A 15,754-nucleotide genomic window follows, 5' to 3' on the forward strand; every position below is an offset into this window, starting at 1 on the left:
GGGCACAAATAAGCACTCACCCCAAATCCCCCACTAACTGGCCTTCAGGCTGGGCCCCCTTAGCCCATAACAAGGTTACAGATATATAGAAACATTGGGGTAACAGTCACCCCGCTATAGTTCCAGGGGTACCCAGGGCACAAATAAGCACTCACCCCAAATCCCCCCCTAACTGGCCTTCAGGCTGGGCCCCCTTAGCCCATAACAAGGTTACAGATATATAGAAACATTGGGGTAACAGTCACCCCGCTATAGTTCCAGGGGTACCCAGGGCACAAATAAGCACTCACCCCAAATCCCCCCCTAACTGGCCTTCAGGCTGGGCCCCCTTAGCCCATAACAAGGTTACAGATATATAGAAACATTGGGGTAACAGTCACCCCGCTATAGTTCCAGGGGTACCCAGGGCACAAATAAGCACTCACCCCAAATCCCCCCCTAACTGGCCTTCAGGCTGGGCCCCCTTAGCCCATAACAAGGTTACACATGTAGGAAGTAGGAATTCTTATTATAAATGAGTATATTACTCACCCTGCCACAGTTCCAAGGTTATCTAGGGCAGCAAATATGTTTTCACTTGAAATCTTACCCTACGTGACTTTCCATCCAGGCTTCCAGGTTTCTGTCTGTGCGACGCAGCTACTTCTTATTCTGCTGATATGGCGTCACTAAGTGTTGATTGCTTTAAAAGTAAATAGAAGATCACAATTAGTAGGAAGTACTGGCACATCTACTATGCAAACAGAAATAGAATGATCATGTGATTAGCAGTGCTGTACTCTCTCTAATCAAAATGGTCCCATGATTAGCAGGAAGTGTACACTCTCTGATGCAAGCAGAAATAGAATTGTCACGTGATCAGTGGGAAGTACTGCACACTCACCTATGCAGGAAGAAACAGAATGGTCACATGATTAACAGGAAGTACTGTGCACTCACCTATGCAGGAAGAAACAGAATGGTCACATGATTAACAGGAAGTACTGTGCACTCACCTATGCAAGAAGAAACAGAATGGTCACATGATTAACAGGAAGTACTGTGCACTCACCTATGCAAGAAGAAACAGAATGGTCACATGGTCAGCAGGAAGTACTGCTCACTCACCTATGCAGAAAGAAACGGAGCAATCACATGAGTAGCAGGAAGTACTGTACACTCTCTAACAAAAATGGTCACATGATTAGCAGGAAGTACTGCACACTCTCCTTTGCAAGCAGAACCAGAATGGTCACATGATTAGCAGGAAGTACTGCACACTCTCCTTTGCAAGCAGAACCAGAATGGTCACATGATTAGCAGGAAGTACTGCACACTCTACTTTGCAAGCAGAACCAGAATGGTCACATGATTAGCAGGAAGTACTGCAAACTCTCCTATGCAAGCAGAACCAGAATGGTCACATGATTAGCAGGAAGTACTGCAAACTCTCCTATGCAAGCAGAACCAGAATGGTCACATGATTAGCAGGAAGTACTGCAAACTCTCCTATGCAAGCAGAACCAGAATGGTCACATGATTAGCAGGAAGTACTGCAAACTCTCCTATGCAAGCAGAACCAGAATGGTCACATGATTAGCAGGAAGTACTGCAAACTCTCCTATGCAAGCAGAACCAGAATGGCCACATGATTAGCAGGAAGTACTGCAAACTCTCCTATGCAAGCAGAACCAGAATGGTCACATGATTAGCAGAAAGTACTGCAAACTCTCCTTTGCAAGCAGAACCAGAATGGTCACATGATTAGCAGGAAGTACTGCACACTCTCCTTTGCAAGCAGAACCAGAATGGTCACATGATTAGCAGGAAGTACTGCAAACTCTCCTATGCAAGCAGAACCAGAATGGTCACATGATTAGCAGGAAGTACTGCAAACTCTCCTATGCAAGCAGAACCAGAATGGTCACATGATTAGCAGGAAGTACTGCAAACTCTCCTATGCAAGCAGAACCAGAATGGTCACATGATTAGCAGGAAGTACTGCAAACTCTCCTATGCAAGCAGAACCAGAATGGTCACATGATTAGCAGGAAGTACTGCAAACTCTCCTATGCAAGCAGAACCAGAATGGTCACATGATTAGCAGGAAGTACTGCACACTCTCCTTTGCAAGCAGAACCAGAATGGTCACATGATTAGCAGGAAGTACTGCAAACTCTCCTATGCAAGCAGAACCAGAATGGTCACATGATTAGCAGGAAGTACTGCACACTCTCCTTTGCAAGCAGAACCAGAATGGTCACATGATTAGCAGGAAGTACTGCACACTCTCCTATGCAAGCAGAACCAGAATGATCATGTAATTAGAACAAAGTACTGTACAATACATAGTGTCTCTGTGACCCTTGTGAATCCATACCATTTCCTGACCGTGAGGTTTTATGGGTGGATTGGGTACACGATTGTTCTTTGCCGCTGATCCTATCCAATCGGTGCGCCCTACTAATGGGAGGATAATATAAGGATTATTTATGTTTCGTACCAGGCCTAAGTGTAACCCATTGCCACGGTGCGGAGCCATCAACATGGCTGATAACTGACCTGTTGGCAACCCATTGGCACCTACTCTTATCTCTAGCTGTCAACAGTCACATTCTTTCCAGCTCCATGTTTAATCCATGGACCCTATTCTGAGCGGCCATCAGTTTCCCAGCGCTGCTGGCATGGTTGGCATGGTTGGCAGGTAGAATGAATGGGCCCAGCGGCCGCTGAGCTGACACCATCCCGCGTGAGTCAGGGGTGAGGAGTCGCTTTGTGCCGAGCGAGTGACTAATTGGCATTGTGCTGAGTAACCAAACGACTCCATTCACTCTGCCGGCTGAGTCAGTTGCCAGGCTGAATAATTACTCAGCTCAGACAAAATGTTGGAAAGAAGCGAAGTCTACAGCATGGCATTCCTAATAGGGAAATCATCCGCAACAATGAGAGGCTGGTGACTCACGGAGTGGCCCAGCTTGGGCTTTAGCCAATCACATCCTCCCTGCATTTAGCCGAGTCCAACGGTGTCAATTATGGGCCATTAATGCAGATGAAAATGATCTGTTTGCATTGCAGGTTAATATAGTAGTGACTGGTATTGATCAGTTTCATAGAATGTATCCTAGCAGTATGGCGTTGGGGTGTCGGAGGAGGGAACCCTGTAGGAGATGCCATACCAACTTCAGCACTGAATCATTAAGCTTTGTATAAAGAATGTATGAAGCAGTATGTCAGCTCCCTTTTATGTGTATATTTGCACCTTCCCTCATACCATACCCTATATATACTGCATGATTCTAATAGTCAGCACTCTGCCTTGTGTTTCCCCAGTGCCCTCGGCGGATCTTCGGCGCTTCATATCCCTGCGTTTCCAAGTGGGAGCTGCCTTATTGATTATGTCCCTCAGGTCTGCCAGTTGCTAACTAACAAGGTAAGTGTAACCAGCCAGTGCCCCTTGAGTATTACTGGGCATCACTCCTTCCTACTGGGCATCACTGGCACAATAAACACCTTTCTCCCACACACAGTCATTCGCTATGTCCTTGCAGGGTTATAAAGGACAAGTAAAGCCTACATTTGCTTTCACTGAGCAGCCATTTTCCCTCTGACTGCATCAGTGATGCTTACCTCTGCAAACAGCACACGTGCACTGTACAGTTCATGCAGGCTTACACAGGCAGAACGTACTTTGATAAAAAGTTCTGCTTTGATTAAGCACTATAATGGTAATAATTAGGAGAATAATAGGAGCAGACAGCTAGAGCAGAGATGCTATGTGAAACAGCAGTCATCTCCTCATTGGCTGCTAGACTGGAGGGTGTGTTTAGTACCCTGAGTTGAGAAGAACTGAGCATGCTCAGTAGCCAATAGCCAAGGTAAATTCCTGGCGGAAGGGGGCCGAGTGGGTTAGAGGAGGAGAAGGAATGCCAGGTGATTAAGGGGATGCTGCAGCCTTACTATTAACCTTTGAACAACCAGAGTGGCAGGTACTGAAAGATTTCAAAGCACTCTGGTTATTCACTGATAATATTTTTACGTGGGGGGTTTATATATCCTTTAATAGATCTTTGCATAAGGGCAACAGCAGTAGTAAATCGCTAAACTGCAGTCAAATGTATTTTCTATGAGCCACCATGGTGCAAGTTGCATAAAGGAAGCCATACAGTTTCTATCCAGCAAGTCCGGGGGTTCTTACAGCTTCTATCCAATACGTCAGGGCACACCGGGAAGCCAAAAGCAACACATTCTGTCATCTTTCCCTCTGGGTCGGCGGCCAACTCTTAGAGAGATTGAATTCCATGCCCGATACAGGTGCTCTAATTGGTGCTTAGGTAAGCGCGACTGCAACCCGCTGGAACAAGCGCATTTGGGCAGCGTTCAGGGCTAAATTGTTCCCTGTTTATATTAACAAATGGTAACATGGGGTTTTGCCAAGAAAAAAAATGTATCTCTATTACATGATCCTGCCCTGAAATACAGCAGGTGTTGGGCCTACAAAGTATTCTCTGCCCAAGGCAATAAATGTGCCCCATATTCAGGTCTCCGGTGCCCTTACCTGCCCCTAATAAACGCTAAACTATATCCAGGTACTGTATCAAACCCAAACAAGCAAATACATATATAGAGAAACCCTTTCCATTCATTAACCCAACGCTAGATTTACTATACAGGTATGGGACCTGTTATCCAGAATGCTCAGGACCTGAGGTTTTCCGAATAAGGGTTCTTTCTATAATTTAGATCCCCCCATACCTTAACTCTACTAAAATATAATTTAACCATGAAATAAACCCAATAGGGCTGTTCTGCCCCAATAAGGGGTAATTATATCTTAGTTGGGATCAAGTACAGGTACTGTTTTATTATTACAGAGAAAAGGGAATCATTTAACCATGAAATAAACCCAATAGGGCTGTTCTGCCCCCAATAAGGGGTAATTATATCTTAGTTGGGATCAAGTACAGGTACTGTTTTATTATTACTGAGAAAAGGGAATCATTTAACCATTAAATAAACCCAATAGGGCTGTTCTGCCCCAATAAGGGGTAATTATATCTTAGTTGGGATCAAGTACAGGTACTGTTTTATTATTACAGAGAAAAGGGAATCATTTAACCATGAAATAAACCCAATAGGGCTGTTCTGCCCCAATAAGGGGTAATTATATCTTAGTTGGGATCAAGTACAGGTACTGTTTTATTATTACAGAGAAAAGGGAATCATTTAACCATGAAATAAACCCAATAGGGCTGTTCTACCCCAATAAGGGGTAATTATATCTTAGTTGGGATCAAGTACAGGTACTGTTTTATTATTATAGAGAAAAGGGAATCATTTAACCATGAAATAAACCCAATAGGGCTGTTCTGCCCCCAATAAGGGGTAATTATATCTTAGTTGGGATCAAGTACAGGTACTGTTTTATTATTACAGAGAAAAGGGAATCATTTAACCATTAAATAAACCCAATAGGGCTGTTCTAAACTGAAATACCTTGGAGCACGTGGACTTCTTAGGGTTTTTATGTTATTTATAGAAAATGGGCCACGGTGCTTTTGCCTAGTCACCAGCTCAGCCTATGGTAGCCACTGGCATTCATTTGCTTCTCACTGTTACTTGCTATTGGCAATAACTTCAGGAAGTGCTTTGTGCAGCAACATTTCCTTCCCCAGGGTGCAGCTTTGGAAATACAATTTGTGTCTATCTGTGACTGCTGCTCTTATTGCAGGTGCAGTATGTGATCCAAGGGTACCACAAGAGGAGGGAATATATTGCTGCTTTTCTCAGTCACTTTGGCACGTAAGTTGATATTTTTTTAAGCATTATTTATCAAAAAAAACATGCAGCCTCGACGTGTTTTTCCCATGGGGCTAGCCATATTCTTCATTTCCTAGGGTGGCACAGCCATGTTACCTGTGCTCTGATAAACTTCACTCACACTTTACTGCTGCGCTGCAAGTTGGAGTGATATCCCCCCCTCCCCCCCAGCAGCCGATCAGCAGAACAATGGGAAGGGAGCAAGATAGCAGCTCCCAGTAGGTATCAGAATAGCACTCAATAGTAAGAAATCCAAGTCCGGCTTGGGACTCCTCCAGTTACATGGGAGTAGGAGAAACAATAGGTTAGCTGAAAGCAGTTCTAATGTTGTAGCGCTGGCTGAAAGCTCAGACTCAGGCACACTTTACTGCTGCGCTGCAAGTTGGAGTGATATCCCCCCCTCACCCCCAGCAGCCGATCAGCAGAACAATGGGGAGGGAGCAAGATAGCAGCTCCCAGTAGGTATCAGAATAGCACTCAATAGTAAGTAATCCAAGTCCGGCTTGGGACTCCTCCAGTTACATGGGAGTAGGAGAAACAATAGGTTAGCTGAAAGCAGTTCTAATGTGTAGCGCTGGCTGAAAGCTCAGACTCAGGCACAAGGCACTGAGATGGCGCCTACACACCAATATTACAGCTACAAATACATTTGTTGGTACAAGAATAAAAGGTTAAATGGCAGAGGGAATTATTTGTTGTGTAACAGTGTCATTTAGAAATATAAAGTACCCCATAAAAACCTGCATTTGGGGCTGGGGGAAAGCACATTTATTTAAGTTTGTTTAGACCTTTCTGCACTGCTGGTTCTGGCTGTTGAAACCAGCACCTCCGGTCCTCTCATTGCTTTACACCTGCCACATTGTTTCAGAATGTATATTGGAATGTGGCTTAGAGCTCAGTTTTTGTTATGCAGAAAATGTATTTTTTTTAATTTCAGGCCCTTTATTGGGCTTTGTGGGAGTCTGAGACAATTCCTAATGTTCTTTTCTTGCAAATAACTGCAATTAAACCACAACATGTGCTCTTGTCCCAAACCCAGAAATACTCTGGGCCGGCTGCCTGGGGGTTGTTGACAGGGGTGTCACTGAGATGGAGTTACTGGGCCCGAGCCAGCTGGCCGGCCCGACGCTCTCGCTGCAGCTTTTCCACCAAACATGAGACCGGTTACAACTGAGCCCATTTATTCGGTGCCAGAAAGCAGCGGCCGATTAAAGGCAGTTCTGGGGTGGAATTCTAATTGTCTGTACAGCTGAGCCGGGGAAAAAACAACTTGCCGTGTGGCTTGTAGCCAGGACACGGGTCCAGGACATGACCCAGTTTGGAATCACATGCTATGGGTGTGCCGTGCTGGTGCCGCTGCTGGAATATGTGGGTTTAACACACAGGCAGTGCCTCCATCCAAGGAAGGAAAGTGCAGCTTTCTGTAGCACCCTTGTACCTCCCTGAGCGTTAGTGCTGTGTGGGTCAGGGGAACTCGCACCCAACCCTAACCCATAAACTTTATACTATACCCATCCCTAACCTGCAACCTTAACCTGCACCCAACCCTAACCCGTATAACTTTATACTATACCCATCCCTAACCCGCAACCTTAACCTGCACCCAACCCTAACCCGTATAACTTTATACTATACCCATCCCTAACCCACAACCTTAACCTGCACCCAACCCTAACCCGTATAACTTTAACCCATACCCATCCCTAACCCACAACCTTAACCTGCACCCAACCCTAACCCGTATAACTTTATACTATACCCATCCCTAACCCACAACCTTAACCCCCACCTGACTCTAACCTGCAAAACCTTAACCCCCACCTGACTCTAACCTGCAAAACCTTAACCCCCACCTGACTCTAACCCGCAAAACCTTAACCCCCACCTGACTCTAACCTGCAAAACCTTAACCCCCACCTGACTCTAACCTGCAAAACCTTAACCCCCACCCAACTGTAACGCTGAAAACCTTAACCTGCACCCAACTCTAACCCGCAAAGCTTTAACCTGCACCCGACTCTTACCCCTAAAACTTTAACCTGCACCCAACTCTTACCCACAAAACCTTAACCCCCACCTGTCTCTAACCTGCAAAACCTTAACCCCCACCTGTCTCTAACCTGCAAAACCTTAACCCCCACCTGACTCTAACCTGAAAAACTTTAACCCACACCCAACTATAACCCTCAAAACCTTAACCCCCATTTGACTCTAACCTGCAAAACCTTAACCCCCACCCAACTGTAACGCTGAAAACTTTAACCTGCACCGACTCTTACCCACAGAACCTTAACCCACGCCCGGCTCTATCCTGCAAACTGTTGCCATTGTAGGACCAGCACCCAAACCCACAATGGTCGCCCGAATTTCAACCCTAACCCCCCTGACCTATGCATAAACCCATGGGTCAGCCTGCCCATATATGTTTGGTGGGTGCCATCTCTTCGCTAGGTAGTCGGGACTATCCCCCCCCCCCCACACCCACTAATTTCCATCTCTGTTCATAAGAATTTTACAATATGGGAGAGGTTCCCTGTTGCACCAAATGTGGCCTCTGCCTCAAGAGTCACCTACCCCCTGGTGGGTCCCTGCTCTAGGCCCGGACTGGCAAGCTGTGGGTTCTGGCAAATGCCAGGGGGGCTGCTGTAAGATGCCATAGACAATTACTATTTATTGGGCTGGGGGGGCCCCTGTGTGCTTAATATGCCAGGGCCTATTTGGACTCCCAGTCCAGGCCTGACCTGCTCTTGCACTGAGAGCTTTACATGCCACTTACTGGCCCTGCTGGTGCAGTTATACTTACTGGGCTGTACCATGTGCTTGTATTGCAGGGGGGTGGTAGAATACGATGCGGAAGGTTTCACCAAGCTGACCCTGTTGCTGAGTTGGAAAGACTTCTGCTTCCTGGTGCACAGTAAGTACCCACCTTATTGCAGTTAACCCATTGTGTACACATACAGTTACAAAGGTGTTTTGCCCAGTGACCGCCTCTAGCCCAGTGCCTCGTACACTCGGCAACATTTGCCAGTAAAGTACAGCAGTGGCACCGCTGCCCAAGTGTCGCCCAAAGTGGCAGTCGGGCAATTCAAACAAGAGCCGCGTTGGTATTCTGGAGATTTGTATTCTGGAACAGGTTTCGGGTGCTGGGAGTTTCTCCTATGGCGGCTGTAGGATATGTTGCCCAAGGGCCACAGTGAGCAGAAAAACTGTCGGCCAACACCCCCCAGCCACTGCCTGGCAGACATCTTTGTTCCGTATTCTCTGTGTTTGAGTTTTAACTTGATAAATGAGCTGGATCTTTCCATTCCCACACCCACAAGTGCCAAATATTTGTGCCGAGCGCTAGGGATTGGGTGATTGTTTGGGGATTGTTGTGATTGCCATGGAAACGAGGTGTTTACACGAGCAGTTACTGAGGTGCCCGCTGTTTGCCGCCATTCTACCTGAGCAGCATTTCTGTAAATAAGGTGCAAAGTGTGATCCCAAGGGGGTAATTACCCAGGAGTCTGTGCGGGGGGAGCCAGCAATGGGCCCCGGGTATGTGTCAGAGCCGGGCCCTCTCCCTGCTTTCCCTGCCACTCCCTGCCACATCCTAGTGCTCCCCATTTAGTAAGTACCCCCTGCAGTGGAGGATGCTGGGAAATTGGGTGTTGGAGTGGAGGATGCTGGGAAGTTGTGTGCAGGAGTGAAGAATGTTTCACTCCTGCAAACAACTTCCCAGCATCCTCCACTCCTAGACACAACTTCCCAGCATCCTCCACTCCTGCACACAACTTCCCAGCATGCTCTACTCCTGCACACAACTTCCCAGCATGCTCTAATCCTGCACACAACTTCCCAGCATGCTCTAATCCTGCACACAACTTCCCAGCACCCTCCGCTCCTAGACACAACTTCCCAGCATCCTCCACTCCTGCACACAACTTCCGAGCATGCTCTACTCCTGCACACAACTTCCCAGCATGCTCTACTCCTGCACACAACTTCCCAGCACCCTCCGCTCCTAGACACAACTTCCCAGCATCCTCCACTCCTGCACACAACTTCCGAGCATGCTCTACTCCTGCACACAACTTCCCAGCACCCTCCACTCCTAGACACAACTTCCCAGCATCCTCCACTCCTGCACACAACTTCCGAGCATGCTCTACTCCTGCACACAACTTCCCAGCATGCTCTAATCCTGCACACAACTTCCCAGCACCCTCCGCTCCTAGACACAACTTCCCAGCATCCTCCACTCCTAGACACAACTTCCCAGCATCCTCCACTCCTGCACACAACTTCCGAGCATGCTCTACTCCTGCACACAACTTCCCAGCATGCTCTAATCCTGCACACAACTTCCCAGCACCCTCCGCTCCTAGACACAACTTCCCAGCATCCTCCACTCCTAGACACAACTTCCCAGCATCCTCCACTCCTGCACACAACTTCCCAGCATGCTCTACTCCTGCACACAACTTCCCAGCATGCTCTAATCCTGCACACAACTTCCCAGCATGCTCTAATCCTGCACACAACTTCCCAGCACCCTCCGCTCCTAGACACAACTTCCCAGCATCCTCCACTCCTGCACACAACTTCCGAGCATGCTCTACTCCTGCACACAACTTCCCAACATGCTCTACTCCTGCACACAACTTCCCAGCACCCTCCGCTCCTAGACACAACTTCCCAGCATCCTCCACTCCTGCACACAACTTCCGAGCATGCTCTGCTCCTGCACACAACTTCCCAGCACCCTCCACTCCTAGACACAACTTCCCAGCATCCTCCACTCCTGCACACAACTTCCGAGCATGCTCTACTCCTGCACACAACTTCCCAGCATGCTCTAATCCTGCACACAACTTCCCAGCACCCTCCGCTCCTAGACACAACTTCCCAGCATCCTCCACTCCTGCACACAACTTCCCAGCATCTTCCACTCCTAGACACAACTTCCCAGCATCCTCCACTCCTGCACACAACTTCCCAGCATCCTCCACTCCTGCACACAACTTCCCAGCATCCTCCACTCCTGCACACAACTTCCCAGCATCCTCCACTCCTAGACACAACTTCCCAGCATCCTGCACACAACTTCCCAGCATCCTCCACTCCTAGACACAACTTCCCAGCATCCTCTACTCCTGCACACAACTTCCCAGCATCCTCCACTCCTGCACACAACTTCCCAGCATCCTCCACTCCTAGACACAACTTCCCAGCATCCTCCACTCCTGCACACAACTTCCCAGCATCCTCCACTCCTAGACACAACTTCCCAGTATCCTCCACTCCTGCACACAACTTCCCAGCATCCTCCACTCCTAGACACAACTTCCCAGTATCCTCCACTCCTGCACACAACTTCCCAGTATCCTCCACTCCTGCACACAACTTCCCAGCATCCTCCACTCCTAGACACAACTTCCCAGCATCCTCCACTCCTGCACACAACTTCCCAGCATCCTCCACTCCTAGACACAACTTCCCAGCATCCTTCACTCCTGCACACAATTCCCCAGCATCCTCCACTCCTAGACACAACTTCCCAGCATCCTTCACTCCTGCACACAAATTCCCAGCATCCTCCACTCCTAGACACAACTTCCCAGCATCCTTCACTCCTGCACACAATTCCCCAGCATCCTCCACTCCTAGACACAACTTCCCAGCATCCTTCACTCCTAGACACAACTTCCCAGCATCCTTCACTCCTGCACACAAATTCCCAGCATCCTTCACTCCTGCACACACATTCCCAGCATCCTCCACTCCTAGACACAACTTCCCAGCATCCTTCACTCCTGCACACAAATTCCCAGCATCCTCCACTCCTAGACACAACTTCCCAGCATCCTCCACTCCTGCACACAATTCCCAGCATCCTTCACTCCTGCACACAAATTCCCAGCATCCTCCACTCCTAGACACAACTTCCCAGCATCCTCCACTCCTGCACACAATTCCCCAGCATCCTCCACACATCCTCCCAGAATCCTCCAGCCCTGCACAAAACTTCCCAGAATTCTCCAGCCCTGCACAAAACTTCCCAGAATCCTCCAGCTCTGCACACATCCACCCAGAATCCCTGCATACATCCTCCCAGCATTCCCACCCTGTGCAGATTTCTTACAGTAGGCTTAGCTTGGCCTTTAATTACAGTGATAGTGACAAGGTGCTCAGTGCGTTTCACGGTGTCACACATTGCATTTTGCGCCAGGTTGTTGCCTGTTTGTTTACAGTATTTTCCCTGCAGTTTATGACAAGAGATGATTTCCCTGTGAACTTCCCAGCATGCTCTACTCCTGCACACAACTTCCCAGCATGCTCTAATCCTGCACACAACTTCCCAGCATGCTCTAATCCTGCACACAACTTCCCAGCACCCTCCGCTCCTAGACACAACTTCCCAGCATCCTCCACTCCTGCACACAACTTCCCAGCATGCTCTACTCCTGCACACAACTTCCCAGCACCCTCCACTCCTAGACACAACTTCCCAGCATCCTCCACTCCTGCACACAACTTCCGAGCATGCTCTACTCCTGCACACAACTTCCCAGCATGCTCTAATCCTGCACACAACTTCCCAGCACCCTCCGCTCCTAGACACAACTTCCCAGCATCCTCCACTCCTGCACACAACTTCCGAGCATGCTCTACTCCTGCACACAACTTCCCAGCATGCTCTAATCCTGCACACAACTTCCCAGCACCCTCCGCTCCTAGACACAACTTCCCAGCATCCTCCACTCCTGCACACAACTTCCGAGCATGCTCTACTCCTGCACACAACTTCCCAGCACCCTCCGCTCCTAGACACAACTTCCCAGCATCCTCCACTCCTGCACACAACTTCCGAGCATGCTCTACTCCTGCACACAACTTCCCAGCACCCTCCGCTCCTAGACACAACTTCCCAGCATCCTCCACTCCTGCACACAACTTCCGAGCATGCTCTACTCCTGCACACAACTTCCCAGCACCCTCCGCTCCTAGACACAACTTCCCAGCATCCTCCACTCCTGCACACAACTTCCGAGCATGCTCTACTCCTGCACACAACTTCCCAGCATGCTCTAATCCTGCACACAACTTCCCAGCACCCTCCGCTCCTAGACACAACTTCCCAGCATCCTCCACTCCTGCACACAACTTCCCAGCATCCTCCACTCCTGCACACAACTTCCCAGCATCCTCCACTCCTGCACACAACTTCCCAGCATCCTCCACTCCTAGACACAACTTCCCAGCATCCTGCACACAACTTCCCAGCATCCTCCACTCCTGCACACAACTTCCCAGCATCCTCCACTCCTAGACACAACTTCCCAGCATCCTGCACACAACTTCCCAGCATCCTCCACTCCTGCACACAATTCCCCAGCATCCTCCACACATCCTCCCAGAATCCTCCAGCCCTGCACAAAACTTCCCAGAATTCTCCAGCCCTGCACAAAACTTCCCAGAATCCTCCAGCTCTGCACACATCCACCCAGAATCCCTGCATACATCCTCCCAGCATTCCCACCCTGTGCAGATTTCTTACAGTAGGCTTAGCTTGGCCTTTAATTACAGTGATAGTGACAAGGTGCTCAGTGTGTTTCACGGTGTCACACATTGCATTTTGCGCCAGGTTGTTGCCTGTTTGTTTACAGTATTTTCCCTGCAGTTTATGACAAGAGATGATTTCCCTGTGACAGTAGTGTGACGGTTTGTTTCACGCTTGTGTAAACACAGACACAATGTGCGAGTGAATCACCGGCGCTATATTTAGGGTGCAGCGGCGTGTGCCATGCTCGCGGGCGGCACAGATAAAAGCAGTGTCATTATTTACTAACGCTTGTGCAACGGCACCCATGTGAGAGTGGTGAGTAAGCTGGGGGCTGCTGTCATACTCGTTACTCATCACTCGTTGTCTGTAGCCGCTGTGAGTCAGCTCCTGTGCTGAACTATCCACTCACACCTGAAACTGTGTGTAATATGTAACCCAGGGGCTGCTGGGAGAATAGGGGGCAGCATTTCCTGCTACTCATCTGCATCCTGTCTGGGAAGCAACAGCAGCACTGCCTTGCTTTATGGCAAGGGTTCCGTATATTCACTCTGGCTCAGAGCAATAGTCTCAGAGGAGATAACATTACTGGGTGCCCAGACTGGAGGCTTTAGGGTCTGGGGATGATATTACTGGGTGCCCAGACTGGGAGCTTTAGGGTCTGGGGATGATATTACTGGGTGCCCAGACTGGGGGCTTTAGGGTCTGGGGATGACATTACTGGGTGCCCAGACTGGGGGCTTTAGGGTCTGGAGATGATATTACTGGGTGCCCAGACTGGGGGCTTTAGGGTCTGGAGATGACATTACTGGGTGCCCAGACTGGGGGCTTTAGGGTCTGGGGATGACATTACTGGGTGCCCAGACTGGGGGCTTTAGGGTCTGGGGATGACATTACTGGGTGCCCAGACTGGGGGCTTTAGGGTCTGGGGATGATATTACTGGGTGCCCAGACTGGGGGCTTTAGGGTCTGGAGATGACATTACTGGGTGCCCAGACTGGGGGCTTTAGGGTCTGGGGATGACATTACTGGGTGCCCAGACTGGGGGCTTTAGGGTCTGGAGATGATATTACTGGGTGCCCAGACTGGGGGCTTTAGGGTCTGGGGATGATATTACTGGGTGCCCAGACTGGGGGCTTTAGGGTCTGGAGATATTACTGGGTGCCCAGACTGGAGGCTTTAGGGTCTGGAGATGATATTACTGGGTGCCAGACTGGGGGCTTTAGGGTCTGGAGATGATATTACTGGGTGCCAGACTGGGGGCTTTAGGGTCTGGGGGTGACATTACTGGGTGCCCAGACTGGAGGCTTTAGGGTCTGGGGATGACATTACTGGGTGCCCAGACTGGGGGCTTTAGGGTCTGGGGATGATATTACTGGGTGCCCAGACTGGAGGCTTTAGGGTCTGGAGATGATATTACTGGGTGCCCAGACTGGAGGCTTTAGGGTCTGGAGATGATATTACTGGGTGCCCAGACTGGAGGCTTTAGGGTCTGGAGATGATATTACTGGGTGCCCAGACTGGAGGCTTTAGGGTCTGGAGATGATATTACTGGGTGCCCAGACTGGGGGCTTTAGGGTCTGGGGATGATATTACTGGGTGCCCAGACTGGGAGCTTTAGGGTCTGGAGATGATATTACTGGGTGCCCAGACTGGGGGCTTTAGGGTCTGGAGATGATATTACTGGGTGCCCAGACTGGGAGCTTTAGGGTCTGGAGATGATATTACTGGGTGCCCAGACTGGGGGCTTTAGGGTCTGGGGGTGACATTACTGGGTGCCCAGACTGGGGGCTTTAGGGTCTGGGGATGATATTACTGGGTGCCCAGACTGGAGGCTTTAGGGTCTGGGGATGATATTACTGGGTGCCCAGACTGGGGGCTTTAGGGTCTGGGGATGATATTACTGGGTGCCCAGACTGGGGGCTTTAGGGTCTGGGGATGACATTACTGGGTGCCCAGACTGGGGGCTTTAGGGTCTGGAGATGATATTACTGGGTGCCCAGACTGGGGGCTTTAGGGTCTGTAGATGACATTACTGGGTGCCCAGACTGGGGGCTTTAGGGTCTGGAGATGACATTACTGGGTGCCCAGACTGGGGGCTTTAGGGTCTGGAGATGATATTACTGGGTGCCCAGACTGGGGGCTTTAGGGTCTGGAGATGACATTACTGGGTGCCCAGACTGGGGGCTTTAGGGTCTGGGGATGACATTACTGGGTGCCCAGACTGGGGGCTTTAGGGTCTGGGGATGACATTACTGGGTGCCCAGACTGGGGGCTTTAGGTCTGGGATGATATTACTGGGTGCCCAGACTGGGGGCTTTAGGGTCTGGAGATGACATTACTGGGTGCCCAGACTGGGGGCTTTAGGGTCTGGGGATGACATTACTGGGTGCCCAGACTGGGGGCTTTAGGGTC

General features: G+C 49.5%; 1 protein-coding gene across 2 annotated transcripts in view; it reads left to right on the top strand.

Moving 5' to 3' along the window:
- Positions 1–15,754, top strand: part of babam2 (BRISC and BRCA1 A complex member 2) — a 125,500-nt gene that overhangs the window by 76,694 nt on the left and 33,052 nt on the right. For both annotated transcript variants that reach the window (XM_018093838.2, NM_001005716.1), the window contains 3 exon segments: positions 3,310–3,409; positions 5,708–5,778; positions 8,628–8,710. In XM_018093838.2, the coding sequence (XP_017949327.2) occupies positions 3,310–3,409; positions 5,708–5,778; positions 8,628–8,710 (254 nt within the window).

Source organism: Xenopus tropicalis, chromosome 5, assembly GCF_000004195.4.
Source record: "Xenopus tropicalis strain Nigerian chromosome 5, UCB_Xtro_10.0, whole genome shotgun sequence".
Classification (NCBI taxonomy): domain Eukaryota; kingdom Metazoa; phylum Chordata; class Amphibia; order Anura; family Pipidae; genus Xenopus; species Xenopus tropicalis.